At 44.6% G+C, this 17611-nt stretch overlaps 2 protein-coding genes across 3 annotated transcripts in view; both read right to left on the bottom strand.

The window, feature by feature from the left end:
* RtGEF (Rho-type guanine nucleotide exchange factor) overlaps nucleotides 1-17611 on the bottom strand; it is a 40611-nt gene that overhangs the window by 11970 nt on the left and 11030 nt on the right. For both annotated transcript variants that reach the window (XM_080270572.1, XM_080270571.1), the window contains exons 3-12: nucleotides 16944-17070; nucleotides 15993-16170; nucleotides 15162-15380; nucleotides 14503-14701; nucleotides 13038-13262; nucleotides 12531-12609; nucleotides 12035-12183; nucleotides 2117-2191; nucleotides 1183-1279; nucleotides 859-948 (exon numbers count right to left, since the gene is read on the bottom strand). In XM_080270572.1, the coding sequence (XP_080126698.1) occupies nucleotides 859-948; nucleotides 1183-1279; nucleotides 2117-2191; nucleotides 12035-12183; nucleotides 12531-12609; nucleotides 13038-13262; nucleotides 14503-14701; nucleotides 15162-15380; nucleotides 15993-16170; nucleotides 16944-17070 (1438 nt within the window). The remainder of the gene's footprint in view (nucleotides 1-858; nucleotides 949-1182; nucleotides 1280-2116; nucleotides 2192-12034; nucleotides 12184-12530; nucleotides 12610-13037; nucleotides 13263-14502; nucleotides 14702-15161; nucleotides 15381-15992; nucleotides 16171-16943; nucleotides 17071-17611) is intronic.
* On the bottom strand, nucleotides 8077-11797 carry LOC145397455 (uncharacterized). The gene is made up of 2 exons (XM_080270516.1): nucleotides 8546-11797; nucleotides 8077-8082 (listed from the first exon to the last, which is right to left on the bottom strand). Exons 1-2 carry the CDS (start codon nucleotides 11795-11797, stop codon nucleotides 8077-8079), a joined length of 3258 nt encoding a protein of 1085 aa, XP_080126642.1.

A 17611-nucleotide genomic window follows, 5' to 3' on the forward strand; every position in this document is an offset into this window, starting at 1 on the left:
ATAAATAAATAAAAGCAAGTATTATCTGAAATAAGAAAGTGGTTATCTGGTACTAGGAAGACTGCAGGTACAGTAAATGTATATATAAAAGGCAAGATCAAATAATTTAGGCAACAACAGCGATACAAAAAAGAATGAAGAAAAAGAAAAGCATATTGTAAACTGGAAAAATTAATATAAACAATAGTAAGGGCAAAAGGAATAAACAAGAGCATATCAAAAAATACTTACTAAACCTGGAAAACAAAAAGCTTACAAAAAACCAAAATTACAGTACACACAAGCAACCTGGGGCTATTTTTTCATGGGATTACAAGGCTCCATACCATCTCTTACTTCAAAATTTATATGATACTGTGTACTAAACTTTATACCAGTACTGTATTTATTTTTTTTAATGATGAACAAAACCTGTAGGGCTACAAGAAAAATCAGCAGCTGTGTAACTGTACTGAGTTGGAGTTTCACAGTAACAGTAGTGATAGTACTTTAACAGTAAGAGTTATAGCAGTTTAATAGTAATTTTCTTATATGGCCTGCTTAACCTATGAGAACACAGCCCTCAGCAATAAATGCCTGAAGGGAAAGGTGGAAAGACTTAAAAAAAAAAAGGATAAATAAACAGGGATATATACCTAAAGAAAGAGATGGGAAGCCTAACCCACAAAGGATATGACCTATAGAGAAAGACAGAAATACAAAGAGACATTAACTTAAGCAGAAAGACAGAAATATAGACACCTACTTAAACAGAAAGGCAGATATACAGAGAGACACAGACTTAAAACAGATAGAAATGCTGTAAATGATGAGATACAGGTCTAAATGGGAACAGAAAATTACGTAAACAATGCTCACTGGAGTTGACGGTGTATCTGATGCGTGCGCTGTTGCAGTACGCCTCAATAACACGCAAGACCAAAGCATCATCCTCGTGCCACTTGTCCTCTGAGGATGGAAAAATATTATCCTCTCTCTTGATCTACCTATTTATCTCTTTTTATTTCTTAATTTGTCTCTGTTTCTCTCCTTCTCTCAATATCTCTTCCTTATCTGTCTCTATCTTTTTATCTTTATTCTCTCCCTATCACTCTATCCATCTCTCCCTCTCTCTCCCTCTCACCAGGCACGTGGCCAATGAATGAAACAAAACAAACACCCCACTCATTCCCCAATACCCACCTTTCCTCTTGTTATGGCGCTGTGCCCGCTTCTCATCACGAGGGGAGAGGCCGGGGCGGAGAGGAGGTGATGGACGAAGGCAGGACAAGCTCCACACCTAACACCAGAGTGAGGACTAAATGAATCATACAGAGTGATTTGTAAAGTTCCCCCAGAAAGTGAGGGCAGAGTATCCAGATGTTTTCAGTCACTGATAATGCAGGTATTCTTCTTTATACCCAGCAGTACAGAGTGACTGAAATAATCTGAAACTGCCATCATTTCTTGAGGCGACTATGATTCAAGGCATCTCTATTATAAAACTACAATAAATGACTATGCTACTACCAGAGCTATACTACTATGCATTAATACTATGCACTTAGGTCAGAACTTCTACTATACTTCTCCTGCACTGTAACTATATGATAATTACTAAAACTCTCCTATGCCATGACCATTCAAACTATAGCTAACAGGCCCTACAAAACAGAAAACAAAAAATCCTTAATGCTTCTGAAGGCAGACACACACTAGTTTATGCTCAAACTATTACCAGAATATTCTGTTCTGCCTATGAAAACCCATTCTCCAAATGGTCTAACTCCATTTAAAAGCCTTCAACCACATTTTATAATTAACCTACATCACTCTGGCATTTCTTATCTGCTATTAAGTTTGAATGTCAATATTGTACACTGACAGCTTTTAAGATTTTACCCATATGATTTTACCAAACCTAAGAGAGCCCTGTCAGAGTGAACATGCTCACACTTCACAACATCTGCATTAAGGCATCACAGTTCTGCTTCTTTTTTATATATCCTGTCCCTTTACCTCCCTATCATCCCACCACATCACCCTGGCTGTCCTACACCCCCCTCCCCCTTCCCCCAAACACCCACCTTGCCCCCTGCCTGCCCTACACCCTCCCCCTTGCCCCCCCAACACTCACCTTGCCCCCTGCAGTGCGCCTGGGTCTACCTGGGGTGTCAGTGAGGCTGCCTTGGCGTGCCACAAGTGATGAACTCTGTCAACACAATAACACATTACCACAAACCCTTTTACCAGCTCATATTCTCATTCACATACAAGCTCTCTTAACCCACTGAGCCCGAGGATGTCTTATACATCTTATTTCCGCCATTAATTAAGCTTCTTTCTGCCACTTCAATACGACAGGTCTTTCCCAAGTTTCTGAATGTCTGTCTGTCTCTCTCTCTGAAATCCTGTGGCTGCAGCATAAATAAATGAGAAAAGACATCACCTAAACTCACTGGGTTAAGCCATAATGTAACTATAGTCCATCCGGTTTAACCTGGCCAAGAGTTTCATCCTTTTAAAATTGCTTCCCATGGCTCAATAGGGGAATAAGACATTACTACAGCTCTACATCCTCTCTATTGCACTTGTTTGTGACTAGCACTAAATTCCAGTGTTAATCTTCTATTACAGTTTAGCATTCAAGATGGAGAGATGGTAATTTTGGGCCAAGTTAGATTGGACAGACTAGAGCAGTGAGATCCATCAATATTACTTTTATATACTTATCTGTACATTTACGGATAATATTAATAACAAAAGTGAAGCTACAGACATCAGTTCTGACAATGCCATGGAAATTATATTATTTAAAAAAAGGGCAAGTTCATTTTGATTTACTGACTACCGGTATATCAATGAGAGCAAAACTGATTGTCTTAACCAGTGCACCATTAATCTGAATAAAAATGACAATAATAAAAAATGATAATAATAATAAATAAAAACTGATATAAAATTCAAATAATGAACAGCAATACATTCTTAAGAGACAAAAAAAATAGAAATGAAATACTCACCCACTGATGTTGTTGCTGAAGTTACTGAATACACACAAATTACAAAATACAGTACAGTACTCAGCATCCTCTGTAGCGGCACAAAATGGGTACATAGATATGGGTACATGGAGACGCAGGGTAGTAGTATTAACTATAAGGTATGGGCAATTAACTCCTCTGGTACAGTGGCCTCTCTTATATTTTAATCACGTTACCTTCAGACAGATTTCTTTAGCACTGGGAACTTTTGTCATTTTAATTTTTACTCTAGTTTTGTAGCAGTCATAGTAGTAGTAGTTGTAGTTTTTGTAGTCCCAGGTTCATCTGAAATGTGAACCTAGTGGACTGAAGAATGATGCTGCCCTTCCACAGCCCACCTAGTACTGTGAGGGTTATAAATGATTTTCACCAACCATTTGCATAAATTACCAAATATTACACTGACTTCCTTCACTGCCACCACAAAGCAATGATGTCTGGGTACCAAAGGAGTTAATGTTGGTACCTGTTAACACCTTAATTAGTGTCCTCATGCAGGTTAATGGGGCTGGAAACTCCACAGTAAAGCAAGGTATACACTCTCAAGCCAACAGTCTGCAGGTTTGGTTCATCTACCACCAGTAAATTTATGCTAATAAACAACTACAAACCATACAGAAACAAAGGTTCTGTAGGGAATCAGATTTACAGAACTAGTCATTCAATGTTGATTTATGTACTTGAAAGCTCTGATAAGACACACATGGCTGCTCATTATCAATTAAAAAGTAAGATTTTTATGCTTATACCCAATACACTAAATGATGACTGCCTGGTCAAATAAGCCGTAAAAGTTAACCCCTGGCTAACTCATGAAATAGAAAAAAATGTATAGACTCAAGTGATGTTACCCATGAGTTAGGTTAAAATTACATGTGTTGAAAGGATGGAGGACGACAGTTGGATGCAGAAGGTGAGAAGTGTGAATGTCGGGGGTAAAGTTGCTAGAGCCAGACCCCTTGCCCCTCCCTCCCCCAAAAAATGGAACAAAGTCTACCAACCTACCTATCTATCTATTTACAGTCAGAGGCCTTACACTGGAGACAGTGGCTAGGAAAATACTGCCACTGACTCACCATATCCTCTACCATCAGGCTGCCCTTCCAGAGGAGCAGAGTGGGATTTAGTGCAGCAAGTTAATATAAAAAAAGCCATAGTGCAGATAACAAACTTTCCCTCCTTAGGCCTAGCAGTCCTTCCACACACCTGCACACATCACCACATGGGTGCTAATATTGTACCCACTCTCCTTACTGTATACATGCTCGGGCTGTCTCGCTCTGGACTGGGGTAATGATATTTGTGTGGGTATTTTTTTGGCATGTCAGTCACTGTGCAACAAATTTTTCATGTATGCACCATGTTTTAATCTTGTTTCAACAGCGGTGCATTTTATATACCGTAATCAAAAAATTCCATCCAGGACAAGATTTTCCCACCTCTGCATCAAAACTTCAAACTACAAACCTACAAATGGGTTTCTAATGTAGAATGAAATAATCCAGTATAATGCTTCTTTTATATAGGCTCCAACATTTGCATGTGTCGGCCTTGGTCATCTAATGAGGCTCTCCATAATGTTTGATTTCTAGCAGCATCTCTATTCAGTCATATATCCCTGACATCATACTCAATGACCTCATCCCAAATCTTTTTTGGTCTACCTCTTGCAACTCTATCCACTATGTTCACACCTCTTACCCTCTGCACCCAGTTGTCATCCTCCATCCTCTCCACATTTCTACCCTTTCTCATCAGAAGTCCCATTCTTCCTCTAAGCTCTTCATTTACAACTTTAACACTGCCAGGCCTGTCATTCAAGGATGCGCTATACATCCATCTAATCATTATTATCTCTGTATGTATGTCTGAGCCAAGAACTACCTTCCTCCTTTGAGAGGTAGTAACTCACTAATTCAGATACTCTTGTCTCTTGTCAACTATGTCAATTTAATTTTTCAGTATGAAATGTGCCTAAACATACTAAACCAACCAACAACTGGACACACTTGAATACCAATGCCTTCAATATGGTGGCCTTTTTATTTCAAAACACTACCACCAGACCCTTTCAATCACCTCCAGTATAACGTTGATTAAAGCAATACATCATCCCTCCAGTTCAAAAAGTCTCCATTAAGCTGAATAAAATCATCTGGGGTGCAAATATCATGGATCCTCACAGTCCTGCCCACAGCTCTGATGCTGAAGGACTCAGCCTAACACAATACATGTCATGTATTAATCAATGCTACAGCAAACAACATAATGACGTGCACACAACATTCCCTCCAACCATTACGACTAAAACAACCATAATTCCAGGACCACTAATCCCTCACAATACTAGGTCAAACTTGGCACAACTCTTATCAAAAAGTCTGCCTACATAGTCACAGCATTGTGGACTCAGCAGCAGTGGCCATTCCTGCAATATACCTGGCCACCCCAAACAACTGGGGCATTACCCTCACACCCCATTAAAGAGTTCTCTTTGGGCCACACCGCAGCCACACCATTTTAAAATCCATGCTACACTCCTGGAGCTGGTTCTATTGCACCCTCCTTCTTACATAGTTAATTTTTACATGAGTCATCACCATTCTTTTATATGTTATTTATGTATGCTGCTGATATTCAGAGCTATAAAAAACATATAAGAGGATAGTAAGATACAAGAGGTTGCAATATGTCTCTTAAGCCTACCCAATATATCACAAGTAAATTTATCTATTATCCAATCCTTTACTGCACCTCAGCAAAAGAGGCCTGGGTCTACACCACATGTCCCATACAATTACGGTGAGAGTAACCAGTTGCTCACCCACGTAGTATTACGACAAGCAAGTCCTAACCATTCCTCTGATGTGGAACCTTATAACCCACATCTGGTTGAGTTATTTAACTCTTTACATCCCTGCCATCTTCACAGGAAAATAAAAGAGTTGCAACAAAGGCAGGAAAGGAACTGGCTACAGGAAAAACCTAAATACTGTATTAATGATGTTAATTGTAAGGGCAACTGAAGCAAGGACAATGTCGCACATATCCACTGTCAACACAAATGCACTGAGGCCAAAAACATACAAAAATCAGAAAATAAAGCACCCCACTCTGGAAACTAAAAAGACAAACAGTAAGTCCTCCATATAAGCGGCTTCTTATGCTTTTTCTTTTCCCCCTTACGTTCATTGCAAATCACAGCAAAATAACCAAGTAAAGTTCCACTGTTATTTATATAGCTGATTTGCCAGTTCCTGCCTCCATACTGAGGCACCAATAAACTGGTCAGAAGATGCTTCTTTATACGGATAACACTCAACTCGTTCCCTATCCCCCACATGAAGGAGGATGGTGGACAGTAGAAGTACGGCAACTTCAACCTGCAGTCCACTGGGTTCATGCTAAGAAGTGCCTGAAGTGACAACAACAGAGGCAGCCCTAACATTACAGTAACAAATGTACTGACGAAACTGCAATATTCCAGAACAGAGCTGTGATGCTGTGAGCCCCATGCCAGACTTATACTGAGGACTGCCTGTGATAATGATTGGCCAATTTACCTCCAAGGCAAGTGGCCGGGAGCTGCCTGTCCGGCCGAATCACACGGCCGAACGGCTTAAACAAACGGCCAAAATACGGACAACAAACATCTCTAGCTGGAGAACTCCTGGGGATGGTAATGGGAGGAGGAGGAGGAGGAGCAGGAGGAGAAGAGGGAGAGAATGATGGAAAGAAGGAATAAGGAGGGAGGATAGAGGAGAGAGAATGATGGAAGGAGAGAATAAGGAAGGTGAAGAAGAGGGGGAAGGAATGGAGAGTGGGGACAAGAAGAAAACAGAGAGGAGGAATTAAGGGGAGTGGGAGAAAGGAGAGAATATGGCAAGAATGGAAGAGAAAAAATGAGGGAGGGGGAGCCAGAGGAAAGAATGAAGGTGGGAAGAGAAGAGTGATTGAAAGAAGAAAGAAGGAGGAGGAGGAGGACGAGGAGGACGAGGAGGAGGAGGAAAGGAAGAAAAGGACAGACAGCGATGAAGGAAGAAGGTAAGAGGGGGAGAAAGCAGGGATGGGGAATGGAGAAGGTACAAGAAAGGAGAAAGAGAGAGGGGAGAGGAGGAAAGGGAGAAAAATGTAGAGGTGAGGAAGTATGACAATTTCTATATAAACAAAAATAATATTTATGGCAGAGGACTACACATACTCCTCATTTTAATTAAATTTGTTTCATAAACAATCCCATTTGTAAAATACTGACCATTTATTTCTGTTCTTGCTGTTACTGAATGGATGTATTGTACTCAGGTGGAGACAAAACTAAGTAATAGGATTAAAGGCTGGCCATAATTACTAAAAATTTAAGCCTCATCTGTGTTTTTTAATAATAAGGCAACCAGCTCCTTCAACAATACAGCTACAGACATGGAGGCAAATTTACAAACTTATGATAAATTCCTTGTCATAACTCGGAACGGTTTTCCCAAGACGGACATGGAAAGGAGAGTGTACAAACTTTCCATGTCATTTGTCTGTCCTGCAAACAAAAATCTGGTCCTATACTCATGTGTGAATATGTGTCCCGCAAACTACTCCTTGGAATTCAAGCCTCAGAGCAACTAGAATATCATAACATATGCAAGATTTATGAAGGATCGTCATAACCAGTAAAATTCTAATGATGGTTTAACTAACAACTGGGTTTCAAAGATTAAGGTACAAAATACGTATGGCAAAAATACTACTTAATCTGGATGGCATAATCTTTCCCAAAATAATGTAGCTACTGTATAATAACTGTATCAACTTTCAATATAAGAGAGTTGAAGGCAATCTAACACTAAAATGAAATTCCATAAAATACCATACAGCTTTCAAGAGTAAAAATATTAACTTCTGACTGCTGTAACAGTAATTGTAAAAATCTACAGTACAGCTGTGTAGTGTCAATGGGTCAAATTCTAACTGGTTTTGGAGATACTGTAAAACACTTTCTTTAGTGACTGATTTTGCACATAACACCTCATTATTCTCCTGTATATTATTAATGAGAACTAAGTCAATACTGGAGCAATATAAACACAAGAATGTTAATGTGTAATACGAAAAAATTACACCTCAATATCCCCCTGTATGCTACTGATGGGAACTAGGATGATAGTGCAATGATATACCGTAATAAACAGTACACAAGAAAATGCCAAGGTGTGATATGCAAAATAAATCACAGAGGAAGATGTACTAAGACTCCTATGCCCCCTATAGTCTGTCCCAGTTCAGAACTACAATTGGCCACAGTTCACACCCTTCCACACCTGCCCATACTCCCTCACTCTAACTCAGCTATAACTACCATCGGACTTTGGAACGAACTATAGTTATGGGTGGAGGGCAGAGTGAGGGCGTATGATTATGCGTGGAAGGGTGTGAGTCCTGAAAAAATGCAGTTCTAATCTGGAATGGACTAAAATATAAAGCCATAATGCTGAATAGATCAAAATGACCTGCAGGTGGTGGCTGAGAGGTACCTTGCTTTCAGAGAAGATGGAGAGAGAGGACTGGGAAGTCTGCGGCAATTTGGGTAGACTCCTGGAGCGAACCACAGGCCGCAGCTGAAGATGGGGTGGCTTGGGGGGCAGACGGGGCTTGTTTGAGTCAAGTGGGGTTACCTGGGGCTTGGTTGGGTCAAACGGGGTCATGAGGTCACTTGGAACAGATGGACTATGGGTTAACAAGTCTTGGGATGGGGGTTGGTGAAGCTGGCAGTACAAGGTGGATTTGAAGGCACTGGGTGTGGGTGAGTCAGGGGAGGGGGAGTCTGGAATGGGCGTGGCTGCATGGAAGGCCAGCGTGGGAGGGATGAGGGTGCGAGCAGGAATGTGGAGGGAGTGTGAGGATGATCGCCGGTCAAAATCCACATCCAGACCCTCTGAGGAGTCGTGCAGGTGTGCAGGTCGGCAGGGACGTTCACAGGACTCACTGAAGCTGTGTAGACTGGCTAACTCTGCCCCTGAGGTCTCACTGGAGCCCTGTGACCCGGCCCCTCCCAGGACTCTCAGTGTGGCCAAGGGGGGCTTGGAGTGACTGCCCAGGGTGTCCATCTTGAGCCTGGCCACAACCGTAACCTGGGAAATCTGGGACACTTGGGACTCAAAACTTCTGTCCCGGGATACTGTTGGGTTAGATGCCTGGCCTGTGCTGAGATGGGACAACTTTGGTCTGGGTTTGACTGATGCATCCTGGTGTGGGCCCTGGGTCACACTGCCTTGGTCCTCCACAGGGCACATCTGGTCCTCCCTGGGGCATGTCTTGTCCTCCTCAAGGTAGGTCTGGGATTCCTGGGGCAGCACCTGGAACCTGAGTGGATGGTAGGGCATGTTGGTGTGGGTCTGGGTGGAGGCAGAGCAGGCAGAGGGTTTGGCAGTGCCTTCCTTTGCCCTGCCTCGCCTCACGTGGTAAGAGGGCTTGACGCAGCGGGACTTTAGGGGCACATCAGGCTTGTGGTCCAGCCTGAATCTGAGGGGGTCCTTGCGGCTGCGCTCCACAGCTATCAGTCTGGGGCACACGCTGGCCTTCATCCACCAATGGGCGTAAAGACCTGAGCGATACACTGCCTCACCTCCCCGCCCTCCACCTCGCTGCCCACCCACTTCTTGCGCAGCTGAGGACAGCAAGTTTGTGAAGGAGTCCTCGGTGTAGGAGACCGGGGCAGATGTGTTGGGTGTTGTAACAGGCGTGAGGAGGAGGCTGTCACCATCTGTGGGAGGATCTGGAGTGAAAGGTCGCACCTGACACAGAGAGGCACTACGTGGTGACCACCTCATACCTGAGAGTTGAGACGAGTGAGAGCAATGGGACACACTAGACCCACGACCCAGGCCTGGAGTGTCCCCTCGCAGTGGACAATTCTCAAGATGGTGCAGCACATCCGCCAGTCCAGAATCTGAGGACCGGTGACTGTGTGACTCACAGCTACACACCTGACCACCGGCTTCCACCGCATGCACCACTTGTACCAGATGACTGCAGTACTTTGGTGCAGGAGGCATCTGGCCATCTTGGTCTCTCTGCCACAGGTCTGGCTCGCTGCGTGACAGGGGTAGGGTGAGTGGAGCAAATTTCCTCTGACTCTCATAGTAATCCACTCGGTCTTCCCCCGTTTCATCGCCACTACATGATGACACATAATATGCCAGGTCCCCACGCGTTCTGAATGGGAATATTACCCGGCCAGTACCTGGCTCAGACACACGCTGTTCTGGCTCTAGGACTTCCTCCTCTGAGGTGGAAGCCCCGTAGATGGTGCGGTCACAAATGTTTGGAGAACTGGTGTCGGAGCAACCACACTCAGACTCCACCATACTTGCCACAACCAGAGGGGCAGCTGGGATGGTCAGGGTGGAGGAGTGTAGTGTTGTAGCACACTCACCTCTACCTGCACTCTCATCCTCATGCACACCCATACCCTCATGCATACTCACACCTTCACGTACACTTACACCCTCACACCCACCCACAACCTCACTTACAAGGGGCATGGACCTTGAAGTAGACAGGCCTGGGGTTGGATGTGTATCTCCTTCCTCATCAGGGGAGTCCACTCGAAAGAACTGGAATGTGGGCATTATGCCGGAGTGAACTTTCTTTCCCGGACTTCCTTCCGCTTTAAAATCACCCAAAGGACAGTCCTCTGAGGTAGGTGGTGTGGAATGATGTGTGGCTTGTATGGGGTCGGCAGGCAGGGGCTTGACAGGGGCCCAGTGTCCACGTGGGAGGCAATAATACACCTCACCACACGAACAGCTCCTTTCATTCTCACCCCCAGTGGGTCTGAGTGGGCTGTGTGGTGGTGTGGTGTTGGTCCGGGTGTAGGTGTAGCGCTGTGTGGCTAAATCCTCGACTGGTACGGGTGAGGACAGTGCAGCAGAATCCTCAACATGACTAAAGTACCTAATGTAGCCATATGGGTTACTGCCATCTGTGGATACTCCAGATTCCTCAGAACTGGTGGGTGAACTGCCTAAACGCCTCTGTCGCCATTTATGCAGACTGCCATAGGTGCCGTCTGGGTTGCCATGGTACTGTTTCCTATGTGGTGAAGGGGAAAACACTCCTACATCATCCGCAGGTCCACCACCCATCCAGTAACCGCCCTCATCGCTAGAACAGGAGGATGTGGATGATGTTGATGAGGTCCTTCGCTCCCTACCTGAGTTCCTTTGGTCCCTAACATGCTCCCTACCTCTTCCACATCCCTCCCTCTTCTTCTCTCCATCTGATAAGGCACTGGAGTTTAAACATTCCTCATGTCCCTTGGGTTTGTCATAGCCCTCCATTTTGCCGTCATCACTATCACTCTCCTCCCCAGATGATGCTTCCCCTGGAATGATAGTGCATTCAGCTCGATGTCTCCTGAGCCGAACAAGATGAGAAACGTCCTCGTCTCGCCAGTCACCTGCTAGTTCCCTCAGCAACCTCCGAGTGATCACCTTGCGACGGTACATGTTTGAGAAGAATTTGGTGAGGACGGCATAGGGTCGGCTCACGTAGTACTGAGGTGGGGGAGGGGTAGAGGGGATGGGCGGTGCAGGACGAAGGATGGGACGGATGGATGGAGGGTTGGTCTTTTCCGTGACCTGCGAATCACTTTTGTCACTGACCTTATTTTTATTGTAGGTACTGCTGTTTTTCGCATCACCACCACTACCATAATTTTTCACACTACTATCTCCACTACCACCACTTTTCACCACACTACCACCACCAGCACTGTTTTTCATTACATTACCACCACCAGCACCACCACCATCATAACAGGGTAAGCCACATGAGGTGCAGAGGGCAGGGTGTGGGGGATGTGCGGGGATCAAGTGGGCAGATCGGGAGTTTGGTGAGAGAGAACCAGCGATTGAACATGCAGACAGAGGATGAGGGGAAGGGTAAAGCGAACAGAACGAGTGCACAGGAGGACAACCACGAGCATGTTCGGGGCTATGGATAGGTGAGACTAGACTTACATGTGCGGGTGGTAGAGGGGGAGGGGGTGAGGAGAGAGGGTGAAGGGGGGGTCTGGCCTGAGCTCGGCACTGTGCGCTGAGAGTTTCGACCCACGTCTGCTGGTCCTGGCGCGTCTGGCACACAGCTACCATACGTTCCATCCCGGGACCTGAGTACATCATCATCATCATCAATCATACTCACACTTATCATCATCATCAATTATACTCACACTCATCATCTTCATCATCATCATTATCATCATCATCATCAATTATACTCACACTATCATCTTCATCAATTATACTCACACTATCATCATCATCATCATCATCAATTATACTCACACTATTATCATCATCATCATCATCAATTATACTCACACTATCATCTTCATCATCATCAATTATACTTTCATTATTATATTTTCTAACTCATCAACAGCAACACAAAACACAACCTAACTAACTGCTAAATAAACATAAACAAGCGTAAATAAATGCAAACATCTTTTACCGGAGATCTCGAAGGCATGTTTATAGAGGTCGGTGTCCTCGAGTTTGTTTACATGTGTGGTGGCAAGCGAATGACTTCCCTGTGGAGAAAACACATACCGTTACTGTTCATCATCATCATCATCATCACTGCTATTATCATCATTCTTACTCCACAGGATATTAACTGGTTTTGGTACTGTAATCTGTTTTATAATTAGTCTTCACTATGAATCAAGGACATGTTTCAAAAGGTCAACATCTAATCTGGAGAGGGATGCCTTCATGTAGTGGCACTGATTTAACTGTGTGGCTTTTTTAAATGGTTGTACAGTACAAGTGTCCCTGAACTCCCTCCCACTCCCCTGAAAGAAGGATGGTGAGCTGCAGGAAGAGGGGAATTTCAGCCTGCAGTCCAACAGGTTCATGTTCAGGTAGGCCTTGGGTTGAAACTACCATTACTACTTGTACTACTGCTACTGCTAACTATACTACTACTCCCACTACTACTACCACCACCACCACTGACCTGGAATATAAATGCCGTCATCCTGGGAGAGACAGCAAGGGTGACAAGCGTTGTGGGGAAGAGTACAAGGTAGCGATCTCTGTGGTCTGGTAGCAGCGCCACCGACCCCATACGTATCACATCACCCAGTACTCCTAGGCTCTCTCCGCCCTCCCATCCATGCACCCGCCCAGTCACCACCTCAAGTTCCAGTTCCTTTTGTCGGCGGATGGCACTGCACGAGGACTGTGGAGGAGAGATGGAGTGTGTGGGTATAATGGTTAAGACAAAATTTTTTTTTCTCTCTCTCTCTCACCAGTACAAGGCTTTACCTATTCTCCCCTCTCTCACCAGTCACCCATTCCCTCCCCTCTCTCCTCAGTGTGAAGATACACCCATTCCCTCCTCTCTCTCCCCACTGTGAAGCTTCACCCATTCCCTCCTCTCTCTCCCCAGTGTGAAGCTTCATCCATTCCCTCCTCTCTCTCCCCAGTGTGAAGCTACACCCATTCCCTCCTCTCTCTCCCCAGTGTGAAGCTACACCCATTCCCTCCCCTCTCTCCCCAGTGTGAAGCTTCATCCATTCCCTCCTCTCTCTCCCCAGTGTGAAGCTTCACCCATTCCCTCCTCTCTCTCCCCAGTGTGAAGCTTCACCCATTCCCTCCTCTCTCCCCAGTGTGAAGCTTCACCCATTCCCTCTCCTCTCTCACCAGTGTGAAGCATCACCCTCCCCCTCTCTCACCAGTGTGAAGCATCACCCTCCCCCCCTCTCTCTCACCAGTGTGAAGCATTACTCTCCCCCCTCTCTCACCAGTGTGAAGCATTACTCTCCCCCCTCCCTTCTCACCAGTGTGAAGCATTACTCTCCTCCCTCTCTCACCAGTGTGAAGCATTACTCTCTCCCCTTTCTCACCAGTGTGAAGCATTACTCTCCCCCCCTCTCTCACCAGTGTGAAGCATTACTCTCCCCCCCTTCTCACCAGTGTGAAGCATTACTCTCCCCCCTCTCTCACCAGTGTGAAGCATCACCCTCCCCCCCCTCTCTCACCAGTGTGAAGCATTACTCTCCCCCCCTTCTCACCAGTGTGAAGCATTACTCTCTCCCCTCTCTCACCAGTGTGAAGCATTACTCTCTCCCCTCTCTCACCAGTGTGAAGCATTACTCTCCCCACTCTCTCACCAGTGTGAAGCATTACTCTCTCCCCTCTCTCACCAGTGTGAAGCATCACTCTCCCCTCTCTCACCAGTGTGAAGCATTACTCTCCCCCCTCTCTCACCAGTGTGAAGCATTACTCTCTCCCCTCTCTCACCAGTGTGAAGCATCACCCTCCTCCTCTCTCTCTTTCACCAGTGCAAAGCTTTGCCCTTTCCCCCCCACTCTCAACAGTGCCAAGCATCTTCCCCTCATTCTCACCAGTGCAAAGCTTCCCTCTCTCTCCCTCCCTCACTAGTGCAAAGCATCACATATCCACTACACAGCACTCACAGCCAGGTCCTTATAAACATGTGCAGAGCGCTGAGTGTCACCACGGTCAGGATGTCCCTCCTCCAGGTGACGGTCATACTCCTGCAGCATGCCAGCGTAACGGTCCAGCCGACGGAATGGTTTGCTTAGACTTGCTGTCAGGAACATCACTCCAGGGCGACTGGCTCCACGACTCTCCAGGAAGCTGCTTAGTTCATCCCTGTGGTGGGGAATGGGTGTCACCAGCATCTATCTATTTATCTACAAACCTAACTACCTATATCTATCTATCTGAATCTACTCATCAATTTAAAGATCTCTCTATCTATTAGCCTTTCTGTATGTTTGTCTATCCTGTCTATTGCTCATGAACAATACACTGACTTTCAAGGTTGAACAGCTCATCAGTTTGGTTATATATGAACACTACCAACATCCTTACCCAAATCCACTAATCAAATACCATACATCATGAACCTCCCACCAGATATTTCACAACACAACATCAGCAACTCTTACTTGTACTTTTCTAGGATTCAAACAGTACAAGGACAACAGGCACAGAAGGGATACGGAGTAGGGATGGAGGGAGGTGAAGAGGCAGGAAGGTAAGAAAGGGAGGAAGGTAAGAAAGAATGGAGGAAGGTATGGAAAAGAGATGTAACAATAACAGCTCTTACTTGTACTTCTCGAGGATACAAACAGCACGGGGATGGTTTGCACAGTAGGACTTATGTGCTGCCTGTAACTGTGGGGCCAGGGTTAGGAAGGCACCCCCTATCCTCTGTTCTCGACCCGTCCGCTGCTCTTGCTCCATCAGGGCCGAGGATAGGTTGTTATGGGCCAATACTACATCCTCTAAATTGCCTACTAGTTGTTTGTATTCTGCTTCACTAAGGCTGTTGGAAAATAAAACAGAAAGAGAGTTGGTAAGCCTTGTTCATCATCATTCTTTTCAGTTTGTATCTGTTGTGTACTTATACTGCATCTTCTAAATTGTCCTCCATTGGTTTATATTCTGATTCACTTAGGCTGTTGAACAGGAAATGGATGAGGTTTCACAGGTATTCATCATCATCATTATCATCATCATCACAGGTGCAGGGGGGGGGGACACCTACACTTCATGGCACCAATATAACCAGGTAACTCCACCAGTTATACAAAGGTGCCTCAACTTCCTCCCTACCCCATAAGGGGAGGATGGAGGACTACAAAGAAGGGTAACTTCTGCTGCAGTCCACTAAGTTTATATTCTGAAGAGCCTGGGGTGATGACAACACCACCACCAACAACACGATACGGGTAGTTAGGAGGGAGAGACACACAGGTTAGAGCTTGAATTCTGTCCTTTCTCTAACACATCAGGCTACACAGAACCCATCTGTGGGTACCTTGTAGCCCGGAACACATGAGAAAATAGAGAATTCAGGCTCATTCTCCCACCCAACAATATTTCCATTTGTCATAATGGATTATCTATACTGTACATGATAGTTCTTGTCACTCACATTTCCGCCTGGTGCAGGGATGTGAGGTTGGTTGAGAGGAGTGTCTGAAGCTCTGTGAGATGTGCACGTTCAGAGTCCAGAATGTCTCTCAGCACCAGGGCACGGTAAGCCTGTTGCTGCTGGGTGTGTTGGGGGCTGCCTGGTTCACCCTCGCTCCTTGGTGACGCTGGGCACTCATCTGGACAAAACATTAGGCAAAATCATATCAGTTAGTGGTATTTGAGTGAGGCAACAAAATAATCATATGAGTTACTTGTATCTAAGAGGAACATGTGGAGTTATGTGGAGAATAACAGACAAATAAGGAAGTTATGGAGCATTATGATGTTGACATGGATGTGCTGGAGAGTGTCAGAAGTACACTAAGATGAACTGGCCATATCTTTTGGCTACAAATAAAAAGATTGATAAGCGTGTTGTTAAAAGGTGTGCTGGGGGCTGCCTGGCTTACCCTCAATCCTTGGCGATGCTGGGCACTCATCTAAGGCAATGATAAAAGGTCCATTTTACAGACAACTCAGGTTCAAAGTTCAGTAATGTAAAAAATTCTTTACATATTACGCTAGATTTATAACTCTGATTTCCACTATACGTTCTTTAATGCAATGTTTTTTTCTACTGTTTATTTAAATTTTTACTTATTTTATCTATTTATATATTTATTTTCAAGCTTTGACATGTAAGGGGAAAGTATGTTTAATCAGCTAATTACTCCAGGGAAACTGTTGGGAAAAAAGAAATCTGCAATGCTGAATTAGATGTGTAAGAATGTATGAGTCTCAGCTTGGACTCTGATCCTATCCTATCTATCTGTGGCTGAAAATTTCTTGCCTAAGAGTGTAACTAGTTCCACACTTGTAGCCACAGTTTACTATTATGGTTGTAACTCCCGCCATCAATAGGACGCAACTGTCTGTCTATCTACATATCTTTCTTCCTCTTCTCTCTCACCTGGTGTCTTACATTCCTTAACATAGTTTGAAGGGAACCATCCGGTCTTGTCATTCAGTGTGCCTTCCCACCATCCACCATCCTCTCTCTGTGTGACTGTTATCACATCTCCCTTACTGAAGCACAGCTGTTGGTAAAAACAGGGTTACAGCAGGTAAAAGACATGAAAGGACTACTGTATAGGCTTCTTACTCAAATCTGGCCTAAAACTGTCATCTCTCCATGCTGAATACCAACTCAGAACAACAGATTAACTCTAGAAGGTGATGCTATACTCTTTTCACCTTAACTTGGCCTAGATTTTTTGTCCTATTAACAGCTGACTGCATGTAGCTGGGAGGAAGAAACAGACAATGGTGTGCCAGTGCCTTCTTTTCAAAGCTAAACTTCATAACTAGCATCATATTCCAGTAATAATTTATTGTCATAACTCAGAAGTCATGATGAAGAGGTAGTAATTTTAAGCTACGTTACAGTAAAAAGAGTACCATCATGAAGAAGTGCTATGGAATGTATGTAGAGCCACAACACTGTCTTTTTGTCACTAGGCTGTGCAAAATAACCAGCAAGAGGATGAAAATCTGGGCCAAGTTAAGGTGAAAAGAGTATAACTAAGGACAAGCAAAGTGTTCATATTTCTGCATGGCATTACGGTACATTTTTGGCCA

The sequence above is a fragment of the Coenobita brevimanus genome, chromosome 41 (assembly GCF_032717465.1).
Source record: "Coenobita brevimanus isolate Jiangsu-jjx chromosome 41, ASM3271746v2, whole genome shotgun sequence".
In the NCBI taxonomy this organism is placed as follows: domain Eukaryota; kingdom Metazoa; phylum Arthropoda; class Malacostraca; order Decapoda; family Coenobitidae; genus Coenobita; species Coenobita brevimanus.

Bases quoted from the DNA above. Each gene is read 5' to 3' on its own strand.
- LOC145397455 (XM_080270516.1), bottom strand. From the start codon at position 11,797: ATGAAAAACAGTGCTGGTGGTGGTAGTGTGGTGAAAAGTGGTGGTAGT.